The following is a 26779-nucleotide window of genomic DNA, read 5'->3' as shown; positions in this document are numbered from 1 at the left end:
GAGGATAAGGAATTGACCAGAAGAAAGGAAGTTGAGATGCTGAGGCAAAAGGTTATACCTCTGCACGAACAATAAGCTAAACTTTCGAGGGCTTGGACATGCAGGCCTGCGTCCAGGCGATGTTCCGCTCAATTCTGGGCCAGGCTGAGGACTCCATCATGCAGCTAGACAGTGTGCACCGAGTTGGCCGTCCTGGGACCCCAAAGCTAGGCCACGGGACATCCTGGAGTGTATAGACAACTTCAAGACTAAAGGAGAAATTATCAATAAAGCCAGGTCCTCGCAACTTATATACTTCCGCGTACATCAAATAGGGGTCTACGAAGACATTTATGGGCTCACTATCCAGCGTCACAGGAACTTTCAGCCTATCACCGATTTCTTGCACTCCAAGCAAGTCTCCTACGGGTGGGGACATCCCTTCAGGCTGGTCTTTCACTCGGAGGTCAAATTATTCCAACCCTGGAGGAAGCTCGTCACATCTTGGACCTACCGGGGAATCACCTGCCCGCTCGACGCCTGGGTCCCTCCCCTCCAATCTCCTCCCTGGGGCTCCCACCACGTACTTCGCTTTGGCAGAAAGCTGCCAAACATAAGAAATTCCTACGCCCCGGGCCGAAGAAGCGTGCACAGGAATGCCAAGCTGTCTTATTCTGACATCTGGTCACAGCATGAACTCAGAGTGATCTTAATCAAAGATTGCTATTGCCGCATTTACCACATGTTTTCTCCCAGGGATTGCTCTGTTCTACTTTGGTCAGAGGCAGCGGAGGTCTGGCTTGACAACCGTTCCCAGTGCAAACTATATACGGATTCTCTGAACGGACTATGCACAGCGCACAGAGTCCCATTGTTGTTGGCCATGTTCATCACACGACTTCGCATATGATCAGGGACACAATTGCTACCTCCCCCAACCCCACTCCTGGGAGGGCTCTACTAGCCTTGGGACCTGGGAGTTGTACTGGGGGTTGAAACCAAAGCGGATATCTCTTCTCAGCCCCAAGGAGGTTAAAGTTATTTGCCTCAATGTGGGAGGCCTTAATTACCCAATTAAATGGGCTGCTGTCTTGCCTCTCCTGGAATGCTCTGGCAGTGGCATGTGCCTCCTTGAGGAGACACACCACCTTCCCAAGGATGAGCATAGGATGAAATCCCTCTGGCTGCCTCGCTAGCTATAATCCTCTGGGCCTGCAAAAAAGGGTGGGATGACGATCCGTCTCTCCTGGGCATTCCAAGACGAGGTCTTGAATATAGTAGCTGAGATCAAAGGGAGGTTACTTGTATATAGAATACAAGTGGCTCACCTACACATTACGATTGCTTCCCTGTATACACCCAATGAACAGCAATAAAAATATTATTTCAGTCCTGAATTCTCCTGATGCAGCCATTCTGGTTGGGGGTGACATGAATCTGGTCATTGACACAGACCTGGACCTATCTGGTCAGTGTTTTGGTCAGTCTGGTAAATTCTCGTCCGAGGGACTGCTATGATTGGGCTACTGTGGTTTAGGGGATGGTGGTGACTCTCCCACCCCCAAACTCTGGACTACACCTTTTACTGTGCCACCTATAAAACATATGCTCGCACAGATTACTTCCTGGCCTCCCCTGCGCACCAACATATGGTCCAGGATGTTTCCATCGCCCACATGTCTCTCTCTCTCTGATCATTCCTCTCTCTCAAAGGTCATGCGGCTGGACCGGGGTGAAGCCAGGCCTTCTCACTGGCGGCTACTGGACGGCCTCCTCCAGTCCCAGACCATGGTAGCTGCAATACAAATGGTGATCGCGGACTACCTCCGGACCAATGACACAGGGGAGACGTTGGTGGCTTCTCTCTGGGAAGCTCTGAAGCTGGTGGTCAGAGGGGAATTGATAGCCATATCAGCGGCTGACAACCACTGCAGGAAAGAGAAGCGGCAGGGTCTGAAGTACACGGTTCTTGAACTCAAAGCAATCTACAAATGCCCACGGGCCCCAAGAGTACAGTGGGAGTTGGAAAAGGGGCGCCTAGGACTTAAGCGCTTAGACCTCGACAGTAGGGAATACGCACTGTACAATCTATAGCATAAATTCTATCTCGGTAGTAATCGCTGTGACCAGTTGCCAGGCCCACCATCTGCGGGCAAAGATGCACAAAGATACTGTCAACATGATATATATTAGTCAACAAACCGAGTATCGGGGTGATACGCAAATTGCAGAAGTCTTCTGTGACTTCTATAGAACATTATACACAGCCTCTGACTGTCCTGCGGATGGTATCTCACCATACCTTAGAGGCAGCACCAGTTACCCCCTCATGACACATGACTGACAACTTCAAGAAACCCATCCGGATAGAAGAGGTGATATCGGCAATTGCCCGCTTGAAACCGCTGAATGATCCGGGACCAGAGAGCCACTCCACACAGTTTTATAAAACGTTTTGCCAGGCACTAGCCCACTTGCTTACCCAGCTTTTCAACTACTTAGCTGACACAAGGACTATCTCTGACACCACGCTCGAGGCATCCATTTCAGTCATCTCTAAACCTGGGGAGACAGCGCGGCATGCAGGACTTATACACCTATCTCTCTTCTTAACGTCGATGACAAGCTGTTCATCAACATCCTCACCTACCACCTCAATCCTCTTGTGCCAGGCTGGTCTACACCAACCAGGCTGGTTTCATCCCCAACCGCTAATGCGGGGCCAACATCAAACGTATCCTTCACTTTATGGACAAGATCCATTGGTCTCAGAGGGAGGCTCTTGTTTCAATCAACGCCGAAAAGGCGTTCAATAGGATGCACTGGCCCTATCTCTTCGCGAAACAATTAGGCTATGGATAGAGATTTCGAAGATGGTTCTGAGTGTCTATAGCACGCCACGGGCTTCGAAGAGAGTCAGTGGAGTGTGGTCCTTATCATTTCCCATCCAGAAGGGGCACACAACAGGGGTGCCCACTCTCCCCTCTGCTTTGTTGTGAGAAGTTGGCCTGGCATATGCTGGTCACTAGTTATAGTGGCCACCTTGCACCAGTCCAATTCGACTCTTGTGGTAGATAGGTTTAAGACAACCTTTAAAGAAAGCTATCCTAGTGGTAGCTGTGGAGAGCAGCCTTCAGGCTAAGTCTCTGAGGAATGTAAAGCAGCTTGTTTTATCTTATAATCTCTTGAATTACCAAATGAAAAGACACCACACAGGTATATATATCAAATATATATGTATTTATTTCTAAATATACTCTACTAATCTCTTTATGAGATTAGAGCCAGGTAAACATTCAAAAGATCAACAGTTCTCAATAAATTAAGCACAAATATGGCTGTAGCCCTAGGGGCGTACCAGACCATATACTAAAAAAATGGTGTAACAAACTCGACTTGCAAAATGAAGAGGCCCAGGGCCTTGGGAATCGCTGGGGCTTCACTGCTGCAGTGTTAGCAGGTAAGTAATCAGCCCACAGGAGACGCGTGCAGTGTCTAAACACACACGCGGGTTTTCAATGCGTTTCAATGGCAAATGTCGCGGTTTGTATTTTACAGTTTTAGGGCACTTGGCAAAAGTCAACAAGCAAGCAACTTACAGGGTAAGTATTTCGAGAGCCAACACACACTTGGGCACCGGAGTGCACGAGTTACCTCACCCAGGGAAGCCGGGTGCATAGGTGTCCTTTGGTGTCGGGTCGCAATGCTGTTTTCAATGGAGATCACTGAAGACTTGCTGCTTGTGACGACTGGAGAGGTGTCCGCTGGAATCCGAAGATGGATTGGAGTTGCAGAAGACCTAGAAATTGAGGGGACAGAGTTCTGAGTCACTTGCCAGTGACCGCTGGCCAGCAAGATAGATGACCACAGCTGTCGCGTCTCTTCAGGTCGATGATGGTGTTTTGTCTCTTCGCTCACGAGGTCCAGGAAGGTTCGACGATGACCAGCAGCTGGATTCGGGAGGTCCCACGACGTCTGCAGCTGTCGACGGTGTCGGCACTCGGATTGGATCCAACAAGCCTTGGCAGCCGCAAGTCTCGTGTGGATTGAAGATTGGCAATGGTGCAGACCAGCAAGGTCTGATGGACTTACCCAGCGAGGGTAAGTGAGGGCAGGCCCAGAGCAACCAGGCGAGCCCTTGAAGTCGATGTGGAAGTCTTCAGAAGAGTTACTAGCCAACGGGCAAGCAACCGCGAAGACGCCTTTGCAGGAAAAGTTTACCAACAGCCCACGGTCACTCGGGACGGGGTAGGCTGCTGATCTTTGGTACTAGACCTGCTCGGGACTTGTACAACAAGTGGTCCAAAGCACAACTTCGTTGGACGTACTTTAGGGCTTGCACTCGAAATCAGTGCACGGTTCCCTGGTATTGCTGTTCCTCGTCATTCGTGGGGTCCAGATGCCACAGCTTCGCTGGGGACTCAAAATGGCCGTCGAGAGGTCAGGAAATCCGCTTCAGGGGACGCAGGGACTTCGGGCTCCGGCGGGAGCGGTAAAGTTTGCAACCGTTGTAGAGAGTTTTGGTGCCTGCCAAGCAGGGGAGTCACTCCAAGGGAGATTCTTCAGTCTTCCAGAGATAGTGGAACGTCGAAGGGCCAGGATTCTTCTTAGTTGAGCGTCGTCCAGGTGTAATCTAAGTTGCATTGGCAAGCATTGGTATCTTATAGTGAAAAGATGGGAGGGACTAGCTCTATGACCACTCCTCTAGGAGGGTCAGGGTAGTGGGTGGTTACACCCACTTCCCTTTGTCCAGTTTCGCGCCAGAGCAGGGGCAGGTAGCCCCTGAACCGGTTTGAGCTGGCATATGCACAGAGGAGCCTACTGCTCCCCCAGTGCAGGACTTCAAAGCACTTTAAGAGAGCACCCACCCAGCTCCAATACACTAAATCCTGTCTGGGAGGTGGTGACACCTCCCTGTGACAGGAAACCCTTTGTGGGGCTCCCTCCACGGGGAGTTTCGGTCAGCAGCAGGAGGGCAGCCCGGTGTCTGTGCTGGTGGCATCCATTTTGTGATGCCAGGGCTCTGAAAGATTTCTACCGTGTAGTACAGTGGGTACATGTCGTCCCCTCTAGAAGGGTGGGATCCTACTCCCACACCAGTTACTGGTGTGGGGGTAGGTTTCCAAGTTGTTTGACACCAAACACGACATGTTTTGATGCAGTCATTCCAAAGTTAGCATTTACCGCGAGGTTATAATGCACTTAAGAGTATATGGTTTAACCGCATCCACAAACAGCAGCAGAGAATAGACTCTGCCAGCTGCAGAGGGGTCCTGCTCAGGCAGAAGCACCCCCTCACATAGTAAACCAAGCACCCTGTCCTTGGGATTGATAGGGCCTACCATAGGGGTGACTGATAGGTTTATATGTGTGTGTATGGTTGAGATATAGGAACCTATACCTCAGTGAGGAGTGCTAACACTACCTCACACAGGCTGCAGTAGCAGGCCTGTGGTGTCAGATTGTGTATGCTTCCCAGGGGTGGCATAATACATGCTGCAGCCCCTGGTAGGCCTGTGAAGTACCAATGCCCTAGGTACCTAAGGTACCATATACTAGGGGCTCATAAGGTACCACAGTATCCAATCACTAGTGCTATCTAATATGCACACCAATCATTTAAGGGAGTAAGCAGATAGGCTGGGGTCCTGGATAGCAGGATCCCAGCCAGACTAGTCAAAAACCATTCAAACACCAGGAAAAAAGTGGGGGCAACCATATAGTAAGATTCCACCTTCCTACATTTGTGCTTTGTACATGGGCCCCTAGCCCAAAGGGTGAGAATGGAGCGAGCCATTAAGCGATCGTCACGCCATTAGCCTCTACGCAGACAACGTTATTAATGCCCTCTCTGACCCCATGTCGTCCCTCCCTGCCCTGGTGACGGAGCTTTCCTCCTTCTGCGAGGTCACTGGGATTAACGTTAATGTACAAAAGTTCCAAATAATAAGCTTGTCTCTTTCTCCACCTCAAGAAGCGCAACTCGAATGTGCATTTTCATTTGAATGGGCGGGAGAGTTTATACCCTCCCTTGGCACCAAGCTGACCTGATCGGCCGCAAAGCCGGTGACAATTATACTGCCCTCACCTCCCAGGTCCTGTCTGACTTGTCAAGCTGGAGCCAGTTGTAATTGCCTGGCTGGACGGATAGTAGCTGCCATAATGACAGCCCTACCGCAGATTCTTTATGTCTTTCAAGCCTTGCCACTCACTCCTCAGAAACACACCTTACGGACCCTACAGCTGGGGATCAAGAAATTAATTTGGGACAGGGAGAAACCTCGGCTCCACAGGCAACTGTTTTAATGCTTGATTTTGTAGCTGGTGATTGGTTCCACTTTTCAGGTTGGGATGCTGTAGCACTGCGTGCTAGACTGATCTCTTTTCCCTCCACCATGACACCTATTCTGGCTTATCCCGACTTTCCTTGAGGCATGAAACAGGAGGGGTTCCGACACAGGAGGGAGGGAGGCTGCAAGTATTTAGGTTGCATGTTTGACACCCAAGGGATAATCCCACTTGACTGCCTTAAATCGGATTATGGCTTGGAGGAGACAGACTGCTTCCAGTACTTACAAATCCAGCAATGGGTGCTGCAGCCTTTCATCAAGCAGTACAGGGAGTGGCCCCAGATGCCCTTTGAGAGATGGGGTTTCCTTAAGAGTGATGACAGACGACTTATCACAGAGCTCTATGGACTCCTGGGTGAGGAAGCATCACTAGACAAGACCACGGGTCAGAGGCGGTGGGAGGAAGAACTGGGCAGGGCACTAAGCCTCAAAGACTAGGAGGACATTTACTACCAGGCCTGCCACATTGAACACAACATGGCGAGTACAGTAGTTTGCTATTGGTATTGTACCCCTACAAGTCTTCAAACTTGGTGCTCAGACCACAGTAAGAAATGCTGGAGAGGTTGTGGTAAGACAGGCACCTTAGTGCACTTACTCTGGCACTGCCAGATGATGGTCCATTACTGGGAACAAACCCTAGATGACATAGACAGGGCCTTTAATACAACAATACAGAGGTTTCCAGCCTACATTATCCTAGGCATCCCTAACCCTGTAACATACCCTTTGCGCTCATTGAGGGGGAGGCAAATAGCCCTGTTTCTTGGGGCTGGACATCAGGTCATACTATCAGCCTGCTGAACTGACAGAATCCCAGACTACACAGCTTGGTTGCATAAATGATGGTACATCCTTGGGATGGGAAAGTTATCTTTAGCTGTGGAGATGAAGTAAGACTCTTATCCTGCACTGTGGGCCCCATTCATCACTATCCTGTCCATCACATTCAATCAACTAACTTGTCCGCACTATTTCCAAATATTACGCCTGCTCCTCTTGGAGCAGACAACTACTGAGCAGTCTCGGCTTGAGGGCGGATTACCTGCCCACGCTCACACCAGTCCTAAACCCGAACCACCATACTGCAGTCATGGGTCCCTGTGGTCTATATTCTAGAAGGAGTGAGGGGGGTGGGGGGGAAGTTGTTATGAGGGTTTTATGAGATTCGTTTTTATTCTGCATTGATGATGCGGACGACCCCAGGGTTGTAGGCAGACAGCTGTTTATTTCAACCGATTAACCTATGCTCTAAAAAAAAAGATAGAATTGATCCATAAAGTCTTTTGCCAGTGAAGCATTGACTGGGTCTGAGAAATGGTTAGGCGTCAAGTTGGCAATGGTATTTATTAGATTAGTCTGGGAAATTGCCTTAAAGTTTGTGCAGTAATTTGAAGATTTTCTCCGAACCATCATCGCCCAATGCCTCCACAAGACTGAAATCCATGGATCAGCACTTTTCTCTCAAGATGAACCAAAACAGTCATCTTAACTCCATACTTGTCCACTGCCTACAACCAGGACTCCAGCGTCCCTCAATGCTCCTCGATCAGCCCTATGCTATTTAACATCTACATGACCCCTCTTGCCAACATCATCCACACTCACAGGCTCCGCATAATTTTTATGGCAACAACAATCCGCCCATCCTCTCCCTCTCAGAAGACACCACAAACACCCAGGCAAACTTTATCAGCTGCATTTCCGAGGTCGCAAACTGGATGAAACCAAATTGCCTGAATCTCAACACAACAAAACAGGAGTGGTGCTATTCGGAAAAGACACCTCTATCTGGTCCTCCGCCTACTGGCCCTCAGAGCTAGGACTAATGGCAATCCTGCCCAACTCAGCCAGGAACACCCTTGCGAACTTTATCAGCTGCATGGGCAAGGTCGCAAACTGGATGAAACCCAATTGCCTGAATCTCAACACAACAATAAAGGAGTGGTGGTATTCAGTAAAGACACCTCTATCTGGTCATCCGCCTACTGGCCCTCATAGCTAGGACCAATGTCAATCCTGCCAAACTGAGTCAGAAACTTAGGAATTGTGATCAACAGTCTAATCCCGATTACAGACATGGAAGTAAACGGACCTATATGTTAGGGTAACTAGGGGTGAATGGGGTGATCCTGTAGTATGTTCCTGGGGGACTCAGGCAAGACTTGTACTTGTAGCCATCTGGGACGGCCGCAGGGATGCTAATGATTATAATTGTACCGCATATTGCCTATCCAACTACTCCGCTATGATGCCCATGAGGCTGTTTGTATCGCTGTTTCAGGAAACCAATAAAAGTCTGTTAAAAAAAAAACTGTCTACTCCCGATGTTCAACCAGATCAACACAGCACCTTCAGCTGCTTCCACATCCTTAAGCTCCTCAAAAAAGTATACAAATGACTTCCGCTGGACACCTAAAGATACGACACACAAGCCCCGATCACCAGCAGACTCAACTACGTCAATGCTCTTTATGTCATATTCATCTCTCAACTCACCAAAAGACCCCAAGTCATACAGAATGCAGCCGCCAGACTCACTCTAAAACTCCCACTCTGCTCTAACATATTCAAACACCTTATGGACCTCCTCTGGCTCATAATCCACATATGTGCCATCTTGAAGCTCCCCACACACACCTACAAGGTACTACACATGCAAGGCCCAGAAACCGTAGCCGCCGTATACAGCTCCATCCACCGTATACAGCTCCATACACCGACCAGTCACCACCTCCTCACTCACTTCCCCCCGCATTCACTGAACCAGAGCCGGGGGCTGCGACTTTTCCTACCTGACCCCAAATCCTGGAACAACCCTCCATTCCACATCAAAGCTGCCACCTTCATCACAGAATTCTGCAAGAAACAAAAAACCTGACTCTAGTTAGGGCAGTTCCACCCTTCTAGGTTCCAATATAACCTCCTGGTGATGTGCACGCCATACAAATAAACATAACATGTGTGTTGTTGCTCTGAGGTATTACCTCTGCTAGTGAGGTTCCCCAAAGTACTATGGTCCTTAGTACAGCTTATTTTCAATAACTAGCTGGATTCTCTCTCACCTCTTTAATACTGCCACCATAAATAGGATCTATGAAATCTTTGGTGTTATTCCTAATGTTTGTAAGACAATATGTTTTTTCACATTACTGTTTTAAGTGGAAGGTTACAAGAAGGGTTACTGTATTGCTCAACTTAGATTAAAAGACACAGCCCTTTTTTTCTCCTCTCTGAGGTAACACTTAATATGAGTGAGCGCCAAGGAGAACTTTCTTCTGAAACACATTGGAACAAATAAAATATTTTGAGACTTGCAACAAAAAAAGAATCGGAAAAACAAAAAAAAATTATAAAGGCTCCTACGTACAAACTAAATTATCTAATAGCAAAAGTACCCTAATTTTAGGAATTGCGATTACTTTCAAAGCAACCTCACCATTTGGATGCTGGGTTTCAATGAGAAAATGTTTTTCTTTCGTGAATTGTACATTGAAGGTAAGGTTGAGCCCAAAAAGCTAGACTAAAGTTACATTTTCTTTAAATTCACAAACGCCTTCCTTATCCATTTTAAGTGAGCTTAATGGATGAGTCACTTGTCAGTATAGGAGTTTGCTTATTATTTCAACTATGTTTTATATTATGTGTTATGCGAACAAGTACTGTATGTGGCTGGTGTCTATGATGAAACTTGTCGACTTCTGGCTATAATTTTTTCTCCAAAAGACCATTGAAATTCAACATTTTGGATACCGCAAATATTCAATTTACTACTTTTAAAAACGGAAAACATGAATAACAAAAAAAAGAACAAAGAAAGGAGCAAACTACAGAAAGAGCAAACCTGTGACCGAGAAATATGTTACACCATTCAGGAGTACCATCATAAGGTTTTTCTTTGGCAGTGTCTAAAAGGACTCTTACCTTCGATCGGGATCACAGATGGTTCTTTTATGGAAGGAGAAATGGCACGTTTCTCTGCCACTGCAGCTTCTGCTAGTCGCCCAAGAGCACTTAATGGAGGTGTAGATGAAAGCTTGGGTCGCTTGGTGAGTCCAGTCAGTGCAGAGGTACTGGTTAAAGCTGTAGGAGCTTCACGTTTGCGCTCTGATGATAAACTTGTGGGAGTGGGTTTCAGAATAGCTGCAGGAGCTTTGGGCTCATTGGTCTGGCCCTTGGAGCCCAAAGCAATAAAGTCCCCAGGTGGGGGGTGGCCTAGGAAAAAGGAATGTACAATCAGAGACTGAGACGAGACAGTGAAGAAGGTATATTAAGCTGTTCACATGGTGCACTAAGTAATAACAAGGCACTAGTTATTCATCTCATTAAAAAATAAGTAATTCCCCTGGAACATAACTAGCAAAGCATATTACATCAAAAGCTGACGGAATACACAAACCAATACCAGCATGCAGCAAATACAGAAACGCACAGGTAAGCAAACACACACGATCAACATACAAAACAATAAGCAACATGCAGCAGTCAGTAATACACTAAGCATTGTTTTCTGTATCCATCAGTGTTGAGTAGTAGACTCACAAGGATTCTTAAAATCTTATTAAAGGATGGAAAATAACTCATCAGAGATAATATTACAATGACAATGTCTATTAACACAATTATTGAACAGTCATCTGAGGGTAGCTAAAATGTGGTAATGTGCTCTGGACACTGGAATGCAAATCCTCAGAAAATAATAAAACAATATCACTGAAATAGATAATGCATAGGATGCATACCATGACCAGGCATGCACGCAAAACAGAAGCAAAGCTAAGCTTTACACTTCTGGATCAGACAACCCAAAAAAGAGCATGTCAAAAGCACCAACATAAAACTGACCTCGCTCGAAATGATACACCACTAAATACCAAACAAACCATTCACAGTAAGAAGGGCCAAACCTGAATACCTATACAATAAAAAGCAAATGGCCTCCAGGGATTTAAACGTGTTTACCTCTTATTCAAACAATTATGCAGAAAGTAAAGTTTCAAATCCTGTTCTCATTAAGGAAGGCACGAGCAGAATTTTAAATGTTCAAAAACTTCCAGAGATTTAAATGGCCAAGCCTTCATCAAAGCAACTAATGAAAATAACAAAACTGTCCAACTTAAACATTCCTTCTCAATCAATGCCAGCTTTATTCGATTTTTTGTACAAAAATCATAAAAGCATACAGTTTAAAACATCAATATTACATGATAAAAAAGTGCATTGGGTACTTTTAAATACAAATTACTCGATAATACAGTGTTTGATTCCAACAATAATTTACAAGTTCATTTTGTCGTCCCCAGTGCTTTTCATATAAAAAATTCCTTTCCTACAGTTTAGGATACTTTGGAAAAAAAGATGTTATTGACTTTACAAAACATTCATTTTCTAAAAATTGTAGTGATAAAAGCGCTGGCCTACATTGTTTCAATCCTTACAATCTCAAGATTGGTCAAATGCTTCTCCTTCTTTGCATAGCATAACATTTACAAAATAACAACACATGCATTGTTGTTTCCCGAGATTGTTTATCACATGGGCAACTACTTAATGCTGTGGACCAATCGTTTAATTCAGGAAAGCTTATCAAGCGATGAAAAAATCAGAATCTGAAACAGGTTAGGACAAATCGGTCATACCCACTTAATGCAAAGTTTAGGTACGGCTGCATACCATAAGTGGTGAGTATGAGCTGGTTAGATTGTACCGACAACTTAGCTGCCTCGACAGCAAATCTATTTGCCTCCATGTGTGTCAAGCAGCATTTTTTAAGGTGCTTTCTGGTGACAGAATGTAAAATTCCAGGATTATTAAAGTATTCAGAGTGGCCCAAATCATTCCTAATTTTTTTTATATATTTCAGCCAAGGAATATCCAGGGCCCGATCCAACATGAGGCTATCTTTTAATATTAAAATTGTTTTTTGGGAGAATTCCAGAACCTATGCCACAACAGAACTGGTTGGACTTTTATTAAGTCTGAAATGTAGGGGGGGGCATGGCTTGGCGCCCGAGGGGAATGGCGGCGTCTGAGTTAGGCACTCCGATGGGACCGGTAATTTCGCGCTCTGCAGCTGTTGCCGGTGGTGCGGACACACGCACAGGGCCTCCGAAGGTATGCAGAGCACTCGGTGAACCTTGGCATCCCTAAATAAGGGAAAGAAGCATCTTTTTTTCACCCACGGTGAATCCCCTCAAGCGGAGACGCAATTTCGCAGCTGCCATTTTGTTTACCGCTCGAGCGGCAGGGCTTCTTTCATTTATGGAATACTGCTTTACAAGCGCCTACATTTTCTTCAATTGTCTTCCAGTATGCCCTGATCTGCCTCACATCATTCCTCTTTCCTTCAATCCCTGCACAGAATTATGAGGCTTTTGGCTCCAACATCTACATGTAATGGCAAGAAGGAGTTACTGGCAGCCATTTTGTGCTTCACTTTTTTTTTTGCGCAATTGAGTTTTTGTCTTCACGGAACGCCTGGTGCCCATTTGCCCATACATCAATGCTCTGGTGGCCAGTGTCTGAGCAATATGGACTTGGATTTTGTTCAACTTATTCCACCTTCAGTTGATGATCTCAGTCTGTTTTTGATGCCCTTTTTGCCTGGAAGTCATCCTGCTGGACTTGTGTGCTGGACGAAAGGCGCTCTTCCTGAGTAGTAACACCTACAGCTTATTTCCCTCAAGCACTTGCTGGTCGTTACAGTAGATCATACGATGGAAGACTCTTTGTTGTATTCTTCCTTATCATTTGTTTGGCGCATTTTTTATTTCATTGCGTGCGCGCCAGAGCTTTAGGCTTCCTATCACAGCGCTCTTTTTGTTATTGTTTGTGCTACAATGACTCTCTCTCCTATGTCTTGAAGACTTTTGCTACAATTGAGAATTTATGTAGCCTGTTCAAGTTTCTGAAGTTGTTGTGAGTCTCACTTTAACCTTATACTTACACATTCAGCGTGTGGTGTTCCTTCTGAATTTAGCCCATATTGGTTAATCCTACGCCTTTTTTTGCCGGGCAGTCTGATTTACTTATCCTATGGGCAGAACGAAAGGTGCTTTGTCCACAATTCAGCAACCAAAGAATATCTTTGTTAAAAATTCGAAGATTTTTACCGCATATTCTAAGCTGGAGGATTCTTTGTCATCTTCCTCTCCAACCATGGCGACAGGTAAGGAATCCTCTACGGCATTGTCTGGAAAGTCCGTCACTAAACGTCTAAAGCAAAATCCTCCCTCTCCTCCTAAATCAACCTCACCTGTTTCCATGGAGATGTTGTTGGAAGAAATCAGAGCTCTTAGGCCTTTTATGGAGGAAACTAACTCTAAGCTACAAGCCCTCACAGATAATTGGTCTCAACTCGATACAAGAGTTACTGCAGTTGAACAGAGCCTATCTTCTTTCACAGATACTTGCGCGAATGTTTCCCATCTGCAATCTCAAGTATCCACGCTCCAGCGGCAAGTTGAGGACCTCAAAAATCGAAATAGGAGGAACAATCTGTGCATTTATGGTCTGGTGGAGGGAGTTGAGGGGTCTGACCCCCTTACCTTCTTTAAATCTTTCCTTCCCAAATTGCTACACCTGGCAGAAGGCACAGTACTCAACATTCAGAGAGCACATAGATTGGGTCGACTTTCTTCAATTACTTCACCTTCACAACGACAAAGAGGAGTTATCTTATATTTCTTAGAGTACACTGATCTGTTAAAGGTTCTGTCAGCGGTCAAATCTTCTCAACGAATCACTTGGTCAGGCTCCACTCTATTGTTTGCACAGGATTACGCTAAAGCCACTGCCAACAGACGTAAGGCATTTCCAAGGATGAGGTAGGATCTCCAGTCAATGGGTGCCCGTTATGGCCTTTTTCACCCTTGCCTTTTCAAGGTTACCTACAACAATAGAACAATAACATATGAAGACCCGGTACGTCTACAAAGCTTCATAAACTCCTGCGGCCCTAGCGCTATGGACTCTTCAAGACCTTCATCTTCAAACAACACTTGACTTATTGAATGTGATGTATTAACACAGTACCTTGGTGTTTTGTATATTAGTGGTAATGGTTCCCTTTGAATCTTTATACTCATTCATTGGTGCTTTTGCATATTACTCATCGGTTCTTCTTCAGTTTCTGCTTTTCGATTCTCTCCTCTGTAGCTTGTTCTCTTACTAGGATTGTACTTATCCAACTAAGGATGTATTTATTGTTTTACTTTAGATTTAAGTTGGTTATTTGATTAGCATGCTTTCAATGTTTTATGGTTCACGTTGCGTTATATAATGTCCCTTGCATAACTGTTATTTTTTTTTCATTTCTACAGATTTATCACCTTCTGGCGTGGATTTCCCCCTGGTCCCTCGTGTGGTCAACCCGGATGCCCTGTTTGCTCAATGTGGCGTCATCCCTCCCTCGGGTTTCCCCGAGTCCTTCATGTGTAGGTATGTTTATTCTACCCACTTTCCTCCTGTTTCTATCCTCCTATCTTTCCTTTTATTCACACATATTTCTTGTTCCTTTCTCAGGTGTCACTATTACTCTTTACTCTTTCTTCTTCTGGTTTCTCAGAATCTTTCTCATTTTTAAAATTGGACTTCTGTTACTTTTTCTTTTTTCTTTTCTCTTTGATATCTCATGTCTTTAAAATTGGTATCTTGGAACATTAGGGGATTAAATTCTCCTATCAAATGGCAGAGAGTTTTAACTCATTTAGCTAAATTAAATGTTGATATAGCATTTTTGCAGGAAACGCATCTTACTGAGATTGAATCTTTAAAATTGAAAAGAAGTTGGGTGGGGGAAGTTCTTTTTTCTCCAGGAGATGGTAAACGTAATGGAGTTGTGATCTTATGTCGTAGAACACTTCCAGTTAAAATTTTATTACAAAATTCAGACGGTAATGGTAGATGGCTGCATGTTAAATTGTCCTTAAATGGAGTTTCACTCTCTCTTCTTAATGTGTACGCTCCTACGGGTGGTGATGCATCCTTCTGGTACACATTGGCGAAGCAGATCACCCATTGCATTGAGGACAATTTTATATTAGCTGGTGACTGTAATCAAGTCTTTGACCCTTTTATCAATAGGAATTCTAAGGTTACCTTTATTTCCAACAAATCCCACAAATCTTTTGTTCATGCTATTATTCAACATAAACTTCTCGATGCATGGCGCTTATGTAATCCATCCTCTAGAGAATACACTTTTTATTCCCCAGTTCACCAGACTCAATCAAGAATAGACTATGTTTTTGTCTCTCACAATGTTTCACAAAATCTCATAAATGCAGACATTGGACCAATTCTATTGTCAGACCATGCTCCTGTTATACTTGATCTTGAACTGCTTCCCAAACCTATTGGCCCTAGAAGATGGCGTTTTAATAACTCCTTGCTTTTAGACCCAACGTTCATCGCCTCCTTTACCACCTTTTTCAATGAGTACTTTGCAATAAACCATAATGATTCATTGTCACTTTCAACTGTTTGGGATGCTTTTAAAGCTTCAGCCAGAGATTTCCCTATTGGTTTTACTGCCAGAAAGCGAAAAAATGCACGTAAATTTACTAATGACCTCCTTCAAGACATTAAGAAATTAGAACACTCATATTATACATCTCACTCGAAAGATAGTCTCACTGCTCTTATTGATGCTAAATTACGATTTAACAAAAAATCTACTTATGATGTCTCCCTTTATTTGTTAAAAGGTAGCGCAAAATTTTACGGGGGAAAAAACAAAGCAGGCAAAATGTTGGCTAATTATTTGAAAATCGACATAATAAGTTAAACATTGAGTCCATTTTTGTTGAACACGTCACTCTAAAATTTAAGAATGAAGATATATTGCATGAGTTTTCAGCCTTCTACAAATCACTCTATGCATCTGAAACACAGTCCACAGAACACTCATTGTCACACTTTTTTTCCACAATTCAGAAGCCCCAACATTTCCACCCCGATTTGACTTCTCTGGAATTAGACCTAACACGACTAGAACTTTTGAAAGCCCTTCAATGCCTTAAAAAGGATAAAGCACCAGGACCAGATGGATTTACCGTTGAATTTTATCTCCATTTCTCTAAACTTTTAATACCTAAATTACACTCCCTGATAGTGTCTTTTTCCTCCTCCAATAGCTCAACTGGCTCCTTCTCAGAAGCTCACAAATGTCTCATTCCTAAAGAAGGCAAAGATCCCAAATATTGTAAAAATTACAGACCCATATCATTGGTAAACATGGATTACAAAATTTACTCCAAAGCTTTAGCTATTCGCTTAGACTCTTACTTACCAATCCTGTTAGGTAAAGAACAATCTGGCTTTGATAAGGGGAGATTTATAACTAATAACACACGGCTTTTCTTCGACGTTGTATCAAAATTCTCACACCTGAAACAATCTATTGCGGCAATAGCACTTGACGCGGAAAAAGCGTTTGACACAGTTGAATGGAACTATTTGTTTTATGCACTTAAGTGGTTTGGTTTTGGCCCCAAGTTTATATCTCTGATATCTCTCCTCTATTCTAACCCCCGCGCTGCAATCTGTGCTAATGGTCTTATTTCCCCTTTTTTTGATTTAGGGAGGGGAGTACGGCAAGGCTGTCCTCTTTCCCCTTTTCTTTTCAATTTAGCTTTGGAACCATTTCTCTCCAAATTACGTCAGAACCCAAATATACATGGGTTCCAAACATCGAATTCACACATTAAAATCGCAGCTTATGCTGATGATATCTTACTTTTCATATCACAACCAAATGATTCAATTCCAGCCTTTCTGGAGGAAGTAGCTTCATTCTCTCTCGTTTCCGGATACAAATTAAATAATGATAAGTGTGAAATTCTGCCCTTAACTAAATACACCTTCAAAGCGGAATTTGATGCTTCTAATTTTACGTGGAGCGCCAATCATATCAAGTATTTAGGATTATACTTTACTTCTTCAATTAAGGATACAGTAGCACTGTGCATAAATAAATGCACTCAGAAAATTTCTGAATTAACCACCAAGTGGCATCCTCTGTACTTATCCTGGTGGGGTAGAATAGACACTATAAAGATGATGGTGTCCCCCATAGTTCTATACACTATTTCCAATATTCCAGTTCCTATTTCGGCCAAACTTTTAAAAAAAAGATTAATTCTATCCTCTCTTCTTTCTTGTGGAATAACAAGAAGTCCCGCATGTCTTTATCAAAACTGGTGCATCCCAAGTCCAAGGGCGGAGTTAATTTTCCAGATTTTCCAACATACCAGAAAGCATTACTCCTACGCCAGGCTTCTTATTGGTTGCTGGACTCTACAGAGGATTGCCCCCTATGGACAGTACTGGAACGTAAATTTTTATCATGAGTACCTTTCTTTCTCGCGCAAACCACAAACTCTTTCTACTCCTATCATCAAATAGACATCCAAACTTCTGGATTCCACTCCCTCTACATCTCACAATACGACAGATTTTTTCCTTAATTCCACAATATGGCATAATAAGTACGTGCTCATCCGAAATAAACCTTTCTACTGGAAGACTTGGAGACAGAGAGGGCTGTTATGGATTCATCAATTATTTTCCGGTTCTGAATTCTTACCTTTTCCTTCACTTAGTCATTCATTTAATTTACCTACTTCCTTCTCTCATAAATACAATTTACTTAAGTTAGCCGTGATGAATGCACTTACCCAACTCACTACTACATCCAATACATCTGCTCTCCCAGAATCTCACCCACATCTTCACACACTATTAAGAAATACACCCAAAGCATCCACCATATATAGATTTTTACAAGGTAAACACTCTGCTAGATTAAAATCCAAATTAGACGAGGAATTGAAAACTGATTTTAAAACATCTTGGTCATTGTCCATTTGACAGAATATATGGATTAAATTACGTAGATCATCTAGAGCTGCGACTACAACGCAAACACTGTTTTTTGTGTATAATAGGCTTTTGCTGACGCCAGCTATTTTGAGTAAAAGAATTTTGACCATATCAGACACTTGTTGGACGTGCTCGTCCCCCAATGCAGATTTATTTCATATGTTACTCTCCTGTTCTTGTGTACATAATTTTTGGAAACAGGTTTGGAATCAAATCAATTTAATTTTTGGCACTAATTTTACTATCACCTTTATTCATATATTCTTAGGAAGTCCTCTCACTTATTTGGCAAAATGTCACCCTTGATGTTAGAATTCTCGATTCATTGCTAGCGGTTGCTTTTCAGCAGATTACCATCAACTGGAAAAAGTTTACAAAAATCTCTTAAGGCCTGGTGGTATGCTGTTTGCCATAATCATAGGTTGGACACTTCCTTTGTTTACCCCTTACAATTGGCGACTAAGAGATTACACTTGTGGTCACCTGTTACAAATTGTATTGATGCAAGCGCTCACCGAAACTCCAAATTACAATTATCTCAACAGGAAGTTTCAAAACCTCCCTGACTCCCTCAAGTGTTCCAAACAATCTCTATATTCCATTAAGGTTATTATTGTATATTTACATGTTGTGTTGTTTCTCTTTGCATTACTTAGTCCAATTATTGTAATATGTTTCTAGGATTCTTACTCTGTAAAGGTATAATGTGATTTTGTGTAATGCTCATTGACACCTCTTTTATTCTCAATAACATTTTCTTTGAACTTAAAAAGTCTGAAATGTAAGGCAATCCTAGTTCTGAGTGGTATACGTAGGTGGAAGTACTATCTGGGACCGCCAGGAGATATTTTAAGAACGCATTCTCCACTTGTAAATAGGTTTGGTATCACGATAGCCCCACACACCCGCACCATACGTCGCTATACTAATACATTTTGCCGTATAAATTTGTAGAAGCTTCACAGGTGGTTTTCTGCCTAACTTCTTCGCGAAATCGGCTAGGGCTGCAGTAGCTTTCATAAAAAGCAAACTCCTGTTTTTTACTGCCAGGTACCATGTCCCCTTATTAACAAATAAAATACCTAGGTAAGGAAATGTTTTAGTAGGTTCCACCTTTTTATTGCCAATAATAATGCCCCTACACCTAGACTATTTTTACCACAGTTCATTATGAAAGTTTTTGTGATATTAACTTGTAGATCCAACTTCTCCATATACTCGGTGTAGCTAGTGAGTACCGTTCATTCTCTAAAAACCTTCTACATGTCCCAAAACGCTCTTTGCAAGAACAAACAGACTTTACAAACAAGAATGAAGTTCACTATACAAGATCCCAGCCTAAACTGGTATACATGTCTCCAGAGTCGCTATGGGCGTACAAGTGGCACTGGTCCTGCTTGGCAATCAAAAAACAATAATGAAACAGGCCACCTGCTAAAAATGATCAACACTTAACTACAGAGCTGTCATGCTTAATTTGGATGATGGTCTTATGACATACTCAGAAGATGACCATCCTGACTGTGAAGAATGTAAACAAACCTTGAAAATGGATTATTTTATAAGAATTACGTTTCCATTCATTTTCAAAATACCGAGTAATCTTAAAAGAAACAGCAGAGAATCATAGAACACACAGCCGTAAAGTAAATACCTTTACACAGTCTCCTCCAAAAATATATCTTAACAATGTGTGAAAGGTTGAAGATTGTACTACTCTGAAAAACACTTTTGCATTCCCTAGTATTTGGTAATCTTTCCTGGTCACAATCACTCCTTAAAATACTCTCTCCCCAAACTTTTCGGGAGAAAATAAAAAAAGAGTGATTTTGACAATTCATGTTTTAACTTATTTTGTACAATTAAGTTTGGTCTCAAAAAAGCACCATCCCACACCATTCTAACTGGGGCCAAAAAGGACCTGTACATCTATATGTCAATCAGCTATGGATAAACGATCAAACATGTCCACACAACACACTTGCGTTTATTTATAGAAGAAAGGATGCAAGGGACAAACTAATTTTCAGCCAAAATCAAACTTATTTAACTGGAAGCAGCATGTCACACTTACCAGAAGGCTTAGCAGCAGTACTTGGTCTTCGCACCGTGGTGGGTTTAGGACGATTCATTTTGATGAAGCTCTTCTGACACTCAGTTGTATTCTCCTTAATTGCTAAATGGTTTCTGAAAAACGGAAATAAATGGAACCCAAAATCAGCATAAAACACACTGTTACACATAGCAAGTGTGATAGGGAATTTGTGCATGACTTGTCAGAGAGTGGTTCAAAAGGAAGCTGAGAAATTGAGAAAAAAAATCAATACAATTTACTTTACAAATTGAGGCATCGAATATGAAATCCCCACCATTACCGATTATTTAAGTGTCAATCCAACGCCAAGGTATGGAACGATCTCTATGACAAGCTGTAATAATTGGGTTACAAAGTAACATCATGGACAACATCCATACGTACAAAAATCTCAACATCGACATCCTCTGCACAACAGACTACACAAGAGTCCTTCTGATAGCCCTGTCATTGCATTTTCGTAAATGCCCTAATTAGCATACTATCGGGCAACATTTAACTTTAAGCTCCTTTGATAATTCAGCTTGGGTTTTTAAAGCACTGTAACGTATGCACAGCTCACTTTAATGATATGATTGTTACACATGTATACCTGCATGTGAATGGTCTGCTGGTATATAGAAGCAAACCATGCACAATTATGGTGTGGACGAGTGGCTGTTCCTTTTATGGCGGCAAAGCTGAAAGATTTCCACATAGCATGTCATTCATACGATAGATCGGATGAGTGTGCACCGAATGTAAGCCTCCTGTACAGACAGTGATGTATACTGAAAGGTTCATAGATGGGAGAGTGCAAGCTGCATGTTGGTTTGTGCACAACTGATATGCTGAGCTGGAAGCAGATATGCAGAGCTTCTCCCAATAACCTGTTTCCAACATACATGCAGAGCTACCCAAACACATGCATAGATCTCTATCCACCAAATCTTAAGGATTGCGTTCAGAGGCTGCCACTTGCACATGGAGTAGGGCAAATGTGCAAAACGTCCTCTACAAACGTGCCTGAGAGTATTCAACATACTAGAATACAAGAGGAGAATATCAAGAGGTGAAAAAGACCAATTTGAATTTCACCGCCATAACAGCCTACAGAAGAGCTACAAGAACCATGAAAAGATAACATCAATCCATATGCATTACTGCAGCTAACTTCTAGGAAACTCCAAAGGATTTTAGCATAATTCCTCAATACACAGTGCAAAAATACAGAAACACCATGATTGCAAGACTTCTGTGACAAAATCCCAATGGAATTGATTTCAAAACAGTACGCAGACATCATCCCAACACATGACCCAACCATTACGGACAGAAAAGCAATCCTCCACCATTATATGTGTAGAGAACTGGACTATTGTTGCATTTACCCCCGCCTCCTCCCTCCCACACACTTTTTCCCCCTTTTTTCACTACAAGATGCTGATTTTCCACTCTAACAGTTCACTGAGGCCTGCTAACCGGACTTCAGTGCCAGTGCTCCTTCCCTAAAACAATGTGTGGTCTAATTGTGCTCCAGTTGGCAAAGGAGTTAGGTGCCCTGTAAGTTGCCAGTAAATGGTACCAATGTACCTAGGGCCGGGGTATTAAAGAGGGCAGTGTTGGCTGGTGACATTTGAAAGTGGCGCGGCGTAGACGAATTGTTGTACTGCACTGTGGCGAGCGAGCCCAAACAACCTACGGGGGTTTTGGGGGAGTTCTCTCCCACCTAGAACATTTTGAAAAAAGAGCGGACAAATGGTGCATTTTCAAGCCAATTTGAGAAGCAGGAAGGTTAATAAAGCAATTGTGAATATGTTCAAACAAAGACAGTGACTAGCAAAACTGTCAGTCTAATCGGGTGCATATCAGACGCCGGCGTATCACGTGCTCTGTCTATCTGTGCCACTGTGTGCTATTCTTTCACAGTAGGTATGTGGTTGTTCTATGGCCATTGATAATCTAGGTCTTTTTGCAGTGATATCTCAGGTCTGTGTGTGGATGTGAGCATCCTGCCCTACGCTCAGTGGGGGAGCAGGCACAGACTTTGATGAAGACTCCAGCCAAGTCAGGCTGAGACAGAAAGTGTGAGGGATCACTGCTTGAAGCCTCCGGGGCCAGCTTCGACAGACTGAGCCAAAGACTCTGTGGCTGGCAGACAGCAACAGTTAAAAAGCGGTACGATTTAAAAAGTAAGACTGGGACATAACCACGTTACAGGTCCTCTTTCTAGCACACTGGTCCCCAGGATGGTGTCCCTGTTGTGTGTATGTGCATGTTCTACACCTCATTATTCGCATTATCTATGAGTGCGTTAAGAGCTATTCTGGACAGTTATCTCTGAGGGTGCTTGGCGGATGCCTATGGGCTTCTAAGCCCCTCTGCATAGATCTTCTAATCCGAGGGCATAAGTCAAATTCTTCCTGGAGTACTGTTAGCCTCACCCTTGCATAGGCTGCATCCAAACTCAATTCGTTACTCCACCAGGGCAGTTAGGGGAATACAGAAACTAACAAGCAGGATGAGATAAAATAGAGAATAAATAAGCTCCAAGCAAAGGTAGATAAATAAATAGTAAAGAGCAATAATAATAAAATATCACTAAAAGATCAAGAGGTGAAAGAAAGGGATTGGCCTAGAAACAATTAACCTTGTGCAGTCAGGAAAACTGGGCCCCCTGCCTGGTATATGCATAGTAAAATAAAGCAATACTCAGGGTTCCAGGAGCCCTTGATGCCCCTGTGCACAGATGCCAGGCACCTACAGCACTATTAAATGTGTCTGGGTGATCACGAGAAGACACTTGCTATTATTATTTGTTTACTGGAATGAGGATACACTGAAGACCTCACCTCACATGAAAGTCTCACGAGTACTGTGTAAAACCTCCTGTCTCTCTCTTTCGCGATCACTTTGGATGGATGCCCCCTCTCCGTCACTAGTAACACGCAGGCCCCTTGTCCCCATGCACATTTTTGCAGTAAAATTGCTGTGATGTGCGATATTTTCCTCAGGAAATAAAAGTAAACACACTCTAAGCTATCCTTGCTTGGTTTAATAAAACATGACGTGCAGTGGCTGTTTGCGCTCAGTATCTGCATCTCCAATTATAGAAACACAAATATTTCATGGTCTTTTGTTCACTTTCAATTAACGTGCTAAACACTTGATTTAATGCCACTTAACGCTGCAGATATTTTGTTTTTATAAGACATGGAAATAGGCGCTACGTTCTCTCATTTTAATAAAACTCATTTTCTGAATGTCAGCAGGCTAAACGGCCCTGTTGGCCATGCTGGGATTCAAAGTTGTGACTTTCACACCACACACAGATATTGGCAACTCTCATGTAACAAACCGACAATTCTTTCAAATGTAAACTAACGGTAAACTCAGCAGGTACACTCATTTCAAACAGCCAGGAGACCTAGCACCTAAGGGATAGCTCAAAAATCCATGAGCAAAATATATTTGAGGTCAATTTAGCATGAAGAGCAACAGTGACATCGAGTGGTGTGAAAGAAAGCTCAGCCGGTTCAAGCGCCTGCTGTAGACGCATGTGATCAACTTGACAGTCAGTGGTTCGAGTGTCTCTGGTTACAACACGCCCTTTCATAATTTTGTATATGCTAAAAGATAACGAGTTGAGCAGTAATAGTACTTTTAAGTCAACCTGCCTGCTTGCTCAGCTCAGGACATTGTGCATGGCTACGCAGTGTGGCAGGACTGGCCCCCACTCCGTTTAGTGCAGGCTACGTGGGTCAATTATTGAGCAATAACGTGTACATAACCAGTAAGGCCGTCAGACAGTGTCATGCTTGTTGTGAATCCAAATAAATTGCTAGAACACGTGGGGCTCTTTCTTTGGCAAACAAACATACATCGCATTATGAGAGTACCCCATTTGTCTCGGAGTGCTTCGCTAGAGCACCAGTTACGTCACCCATGGTCCTACGCATTATTTGCCTGCATCAGGAGCTTATGTGGTTTCTCGATTCCCCTGATTCTGTGCCAATGCAGCAACCTCGAGTGGGCAATGCATGCAGCTTTACAGAATGCAAAGGTGCTGTAGAATCATTAAATGAAACTTGCCTGCGATACCAACTGCCAGCATCCTCCGATCCAAGCAAGTCTGCTGCTTGTTTCTACAAAGAGCACGTGTGCTGCAGATCAGGTCGTACTCGTAGACAGCCTTGTGTGCACAGCTATTCCCAGGATAGGGTGGGGCTATGGAGGTGCACCCTCACTGATTGACAAGCAGCCTTTGAAACCCAGGGCTTCTGCTTAAAGCGCCCAGGCTGCTTGCAATCAACGAGGCTGCAGTGCATCAACAGAGGGCAAGGACTTTCAGTATTGTAAGCCACCGGGGGCCAGGGCTGAAATCAGGTAAGCCCTCTTAAACCTGCGATGGCCAGCGAATGCGCTCTAGCACCACATGTGCCTGGTTTTGCCTGACCCTCGCGCAAAGCGAGGGTCGCAGGTGTAATGCAATAAGCGTTCTTTAAAAAGAATTTGGAAACAGTAATTGAGACAGAAATGTAAACGGGGCGGAGCCCTGCCGCCCTAATCAGGAAACCGCCCCTGAAAGAGGGTCCCTAAGGGGCTGCAACATATCAAAGCCCACATACACATACAAATACAACACAGACTGCCATTGGAGGCTGTGTGTCATGGTGCAAACCATGAGTGAAAACACAACATGATACGCTCCTGTGTGACATGCCAAAGTCACTGCATCTAATATATGTAAATCACCTCTACAGCCAGCCTTTGAGCCCTAAGGCAGGGTGCATTAACTTTTATGTGAGGACATATCTGCATGAGCAGATGTGACTCTGAGATCTCTAGTTCCATTACTAGATATTACAAGTGATCAGAGAAGCCATTTTAATAGCATGTGCTGGACACTGGTGAAAGAGTTCCCCAGCTACATGATGGCTTCACAGAAAATAGGGATTTGTGGTATCAACCATCTCATATTAACAAACCCACACGAATGCCAGTGTTGGATTTATTAATACATACGACCAAAGGGCACCTCAGAGGTGCCCCCTGAAAATCTACCAGCCACTGTGGTGTTGACTGACTGTTTTTTGCCAGCCTGCCACCAGAGATACGTTTCTGGTCCCCAAGGGTGAGGGCCTTTGCTCTCATGAGGTCAGAAACAAAGCCTGCCTGGGCAGAGGGTGTTCAACCCCCTTCCACAGAATGTCCTGAAAATTAGCATTGCAAGGCAGGGGAGCTTCAAAGAGCCCACTGCCCTTGGAATGCGAATCTGGCTTCTCTCACAGGTGAGGAAGCCGTCCCCCTTTGTCCAGAGCCATTTGGCACCTGGGCAGGACGGGGAAAATGAGATAGGCAAGAGGTGTGTTGGAACGCCAGGATGGGCACACCTCCAGGGTGACCATGACATGAACACAACTTTAGAAATTCCATCATATTGTGTGTGGTGGAATCAGGGATTCTGGGACAATATGATGCCTACTCCCCAAAGGAAGTGGTCATCTAGGGGATGTAGGGACCCCAGGCGCAAGTATCCGATTGGCTACTACCCCTCACTTCCATGGGAAGCCCCTAAATTAGGTATTTAGGTGAACCCCTCCCCATACCGGATCTTCAGATTTCATTGGACAAAAAAGAAAGAGTGGAAGAAGACTACTAACTCGGTTCTCCGGTCAGCAGTCTTCTTCCGCTCCTTCTGCTGCAGCCGACCTTCGTGGAGCAACTAAATTGTCCTGCTGCTATGCAGACCTCAAGAAACCCAGAGGGCTGCCAGTGCTTCAGAAATTGCCAAAGAAACTCCCTTGGAGTAGAGGAGCTACTCCATTGCAGCCACAGGCACCAAAGACATAAGGTGCGTTCCACCTAGTTGCCGCTCCCCAGGAAGATGACCCTGTGCTCCTGAGGTCAGATTTGTCCTCCTGAGTGAGAGGACACCAGGACGTACTGGAGCTGGACAGGACCGATACCCTGGGTACTGGACTCCTTGAAGCAGCTGAGGCTTGTTGTGCCGAGTCCGGACACCAAAGTCGAGGAAGACTGACCTGCACGCCAAGGGACTTCAGGGACAGTGAGAACCACTTTGAGAGTGGCCCAGCTGTCCTGTTTGACCCTCTTCTACAAAATAAACACCAAGACGTGAGTCTGTGACCGCTGCCACCCGACGCCTCAAAGCACCTATGCACCCGTGCTCTAGAGCCCGAATCCAAGGCAGGTGACGGTGCCAAAAGGGTCCCCAGACTCACAAGAGCCAAGCCAGTGCTTGGGGTTTGCCTAGACTGGACTTCCAGTCGCCGCCTGCAGCCTCTTTCTGCAGGACACCTCCAACTGCAAGAGACGCCTGCGCCAGAATCCGACGTCAAAAGACACCACTGTACCCAAGCACCACAGCCCGAGGAGAAGTGGACCAAAGACGTCCCAACGTGCCTGAGGATCTCAAGGCTCTAGCCCCCATTTGGGTTCCTCCGGACTTCTGCCCCAGTCCTTGCTTGCA

The 26779-nt window shown here is 44.1% G+C and overlaps 1 protein-coding gene across 1 annotated transcript in view; it reads right to left on the bottom strand.

Annotated features, from left to right (window-relative positions):
- The window catches only part of INTS1 (integrator complex subunit 1), a 625364-nt gene that overhangs the window by 585536 nt on the left and 13049 nt on the right, over positions 1–26779 (bottom strand). The window contains exons 2-3 of the mRNA XM_085629257.1: positions 20287–20399; positions 10254–10544 (exon numbers count right to left, since the gene is read on the bottom strand). Coding sequence (XP_085485383.1) covers positions 10254–10544; positions 20287–20344 — 349 coding nt within the window. The 5' untranslated portion in view covers positions 20345–20399. The remainder of the gene's footprint in view (positions 1–10253; positions 10545–20286; positions 20400–26779) is intronic.

Source organism: Triturus cristatus, chromosome 10 (genome assembly GCF_964204655.1).
Source record: "Triturus cristatus chromosome 10, aTriCri1.1, whole genome shotgun sequence".
Classification (NCBI taxonomy): domain Eukaryota; kingdom Metazoa; phylum Chordata; class Amphibia; order Caudata; family Salamandridae; genus Triturus; species Triturus cristatus.
The sequence above is the reverse complement of the archived record's forward strand: the minus strand, read 5'-3'. Positions and strand labels throughout refer to the sequence as shown.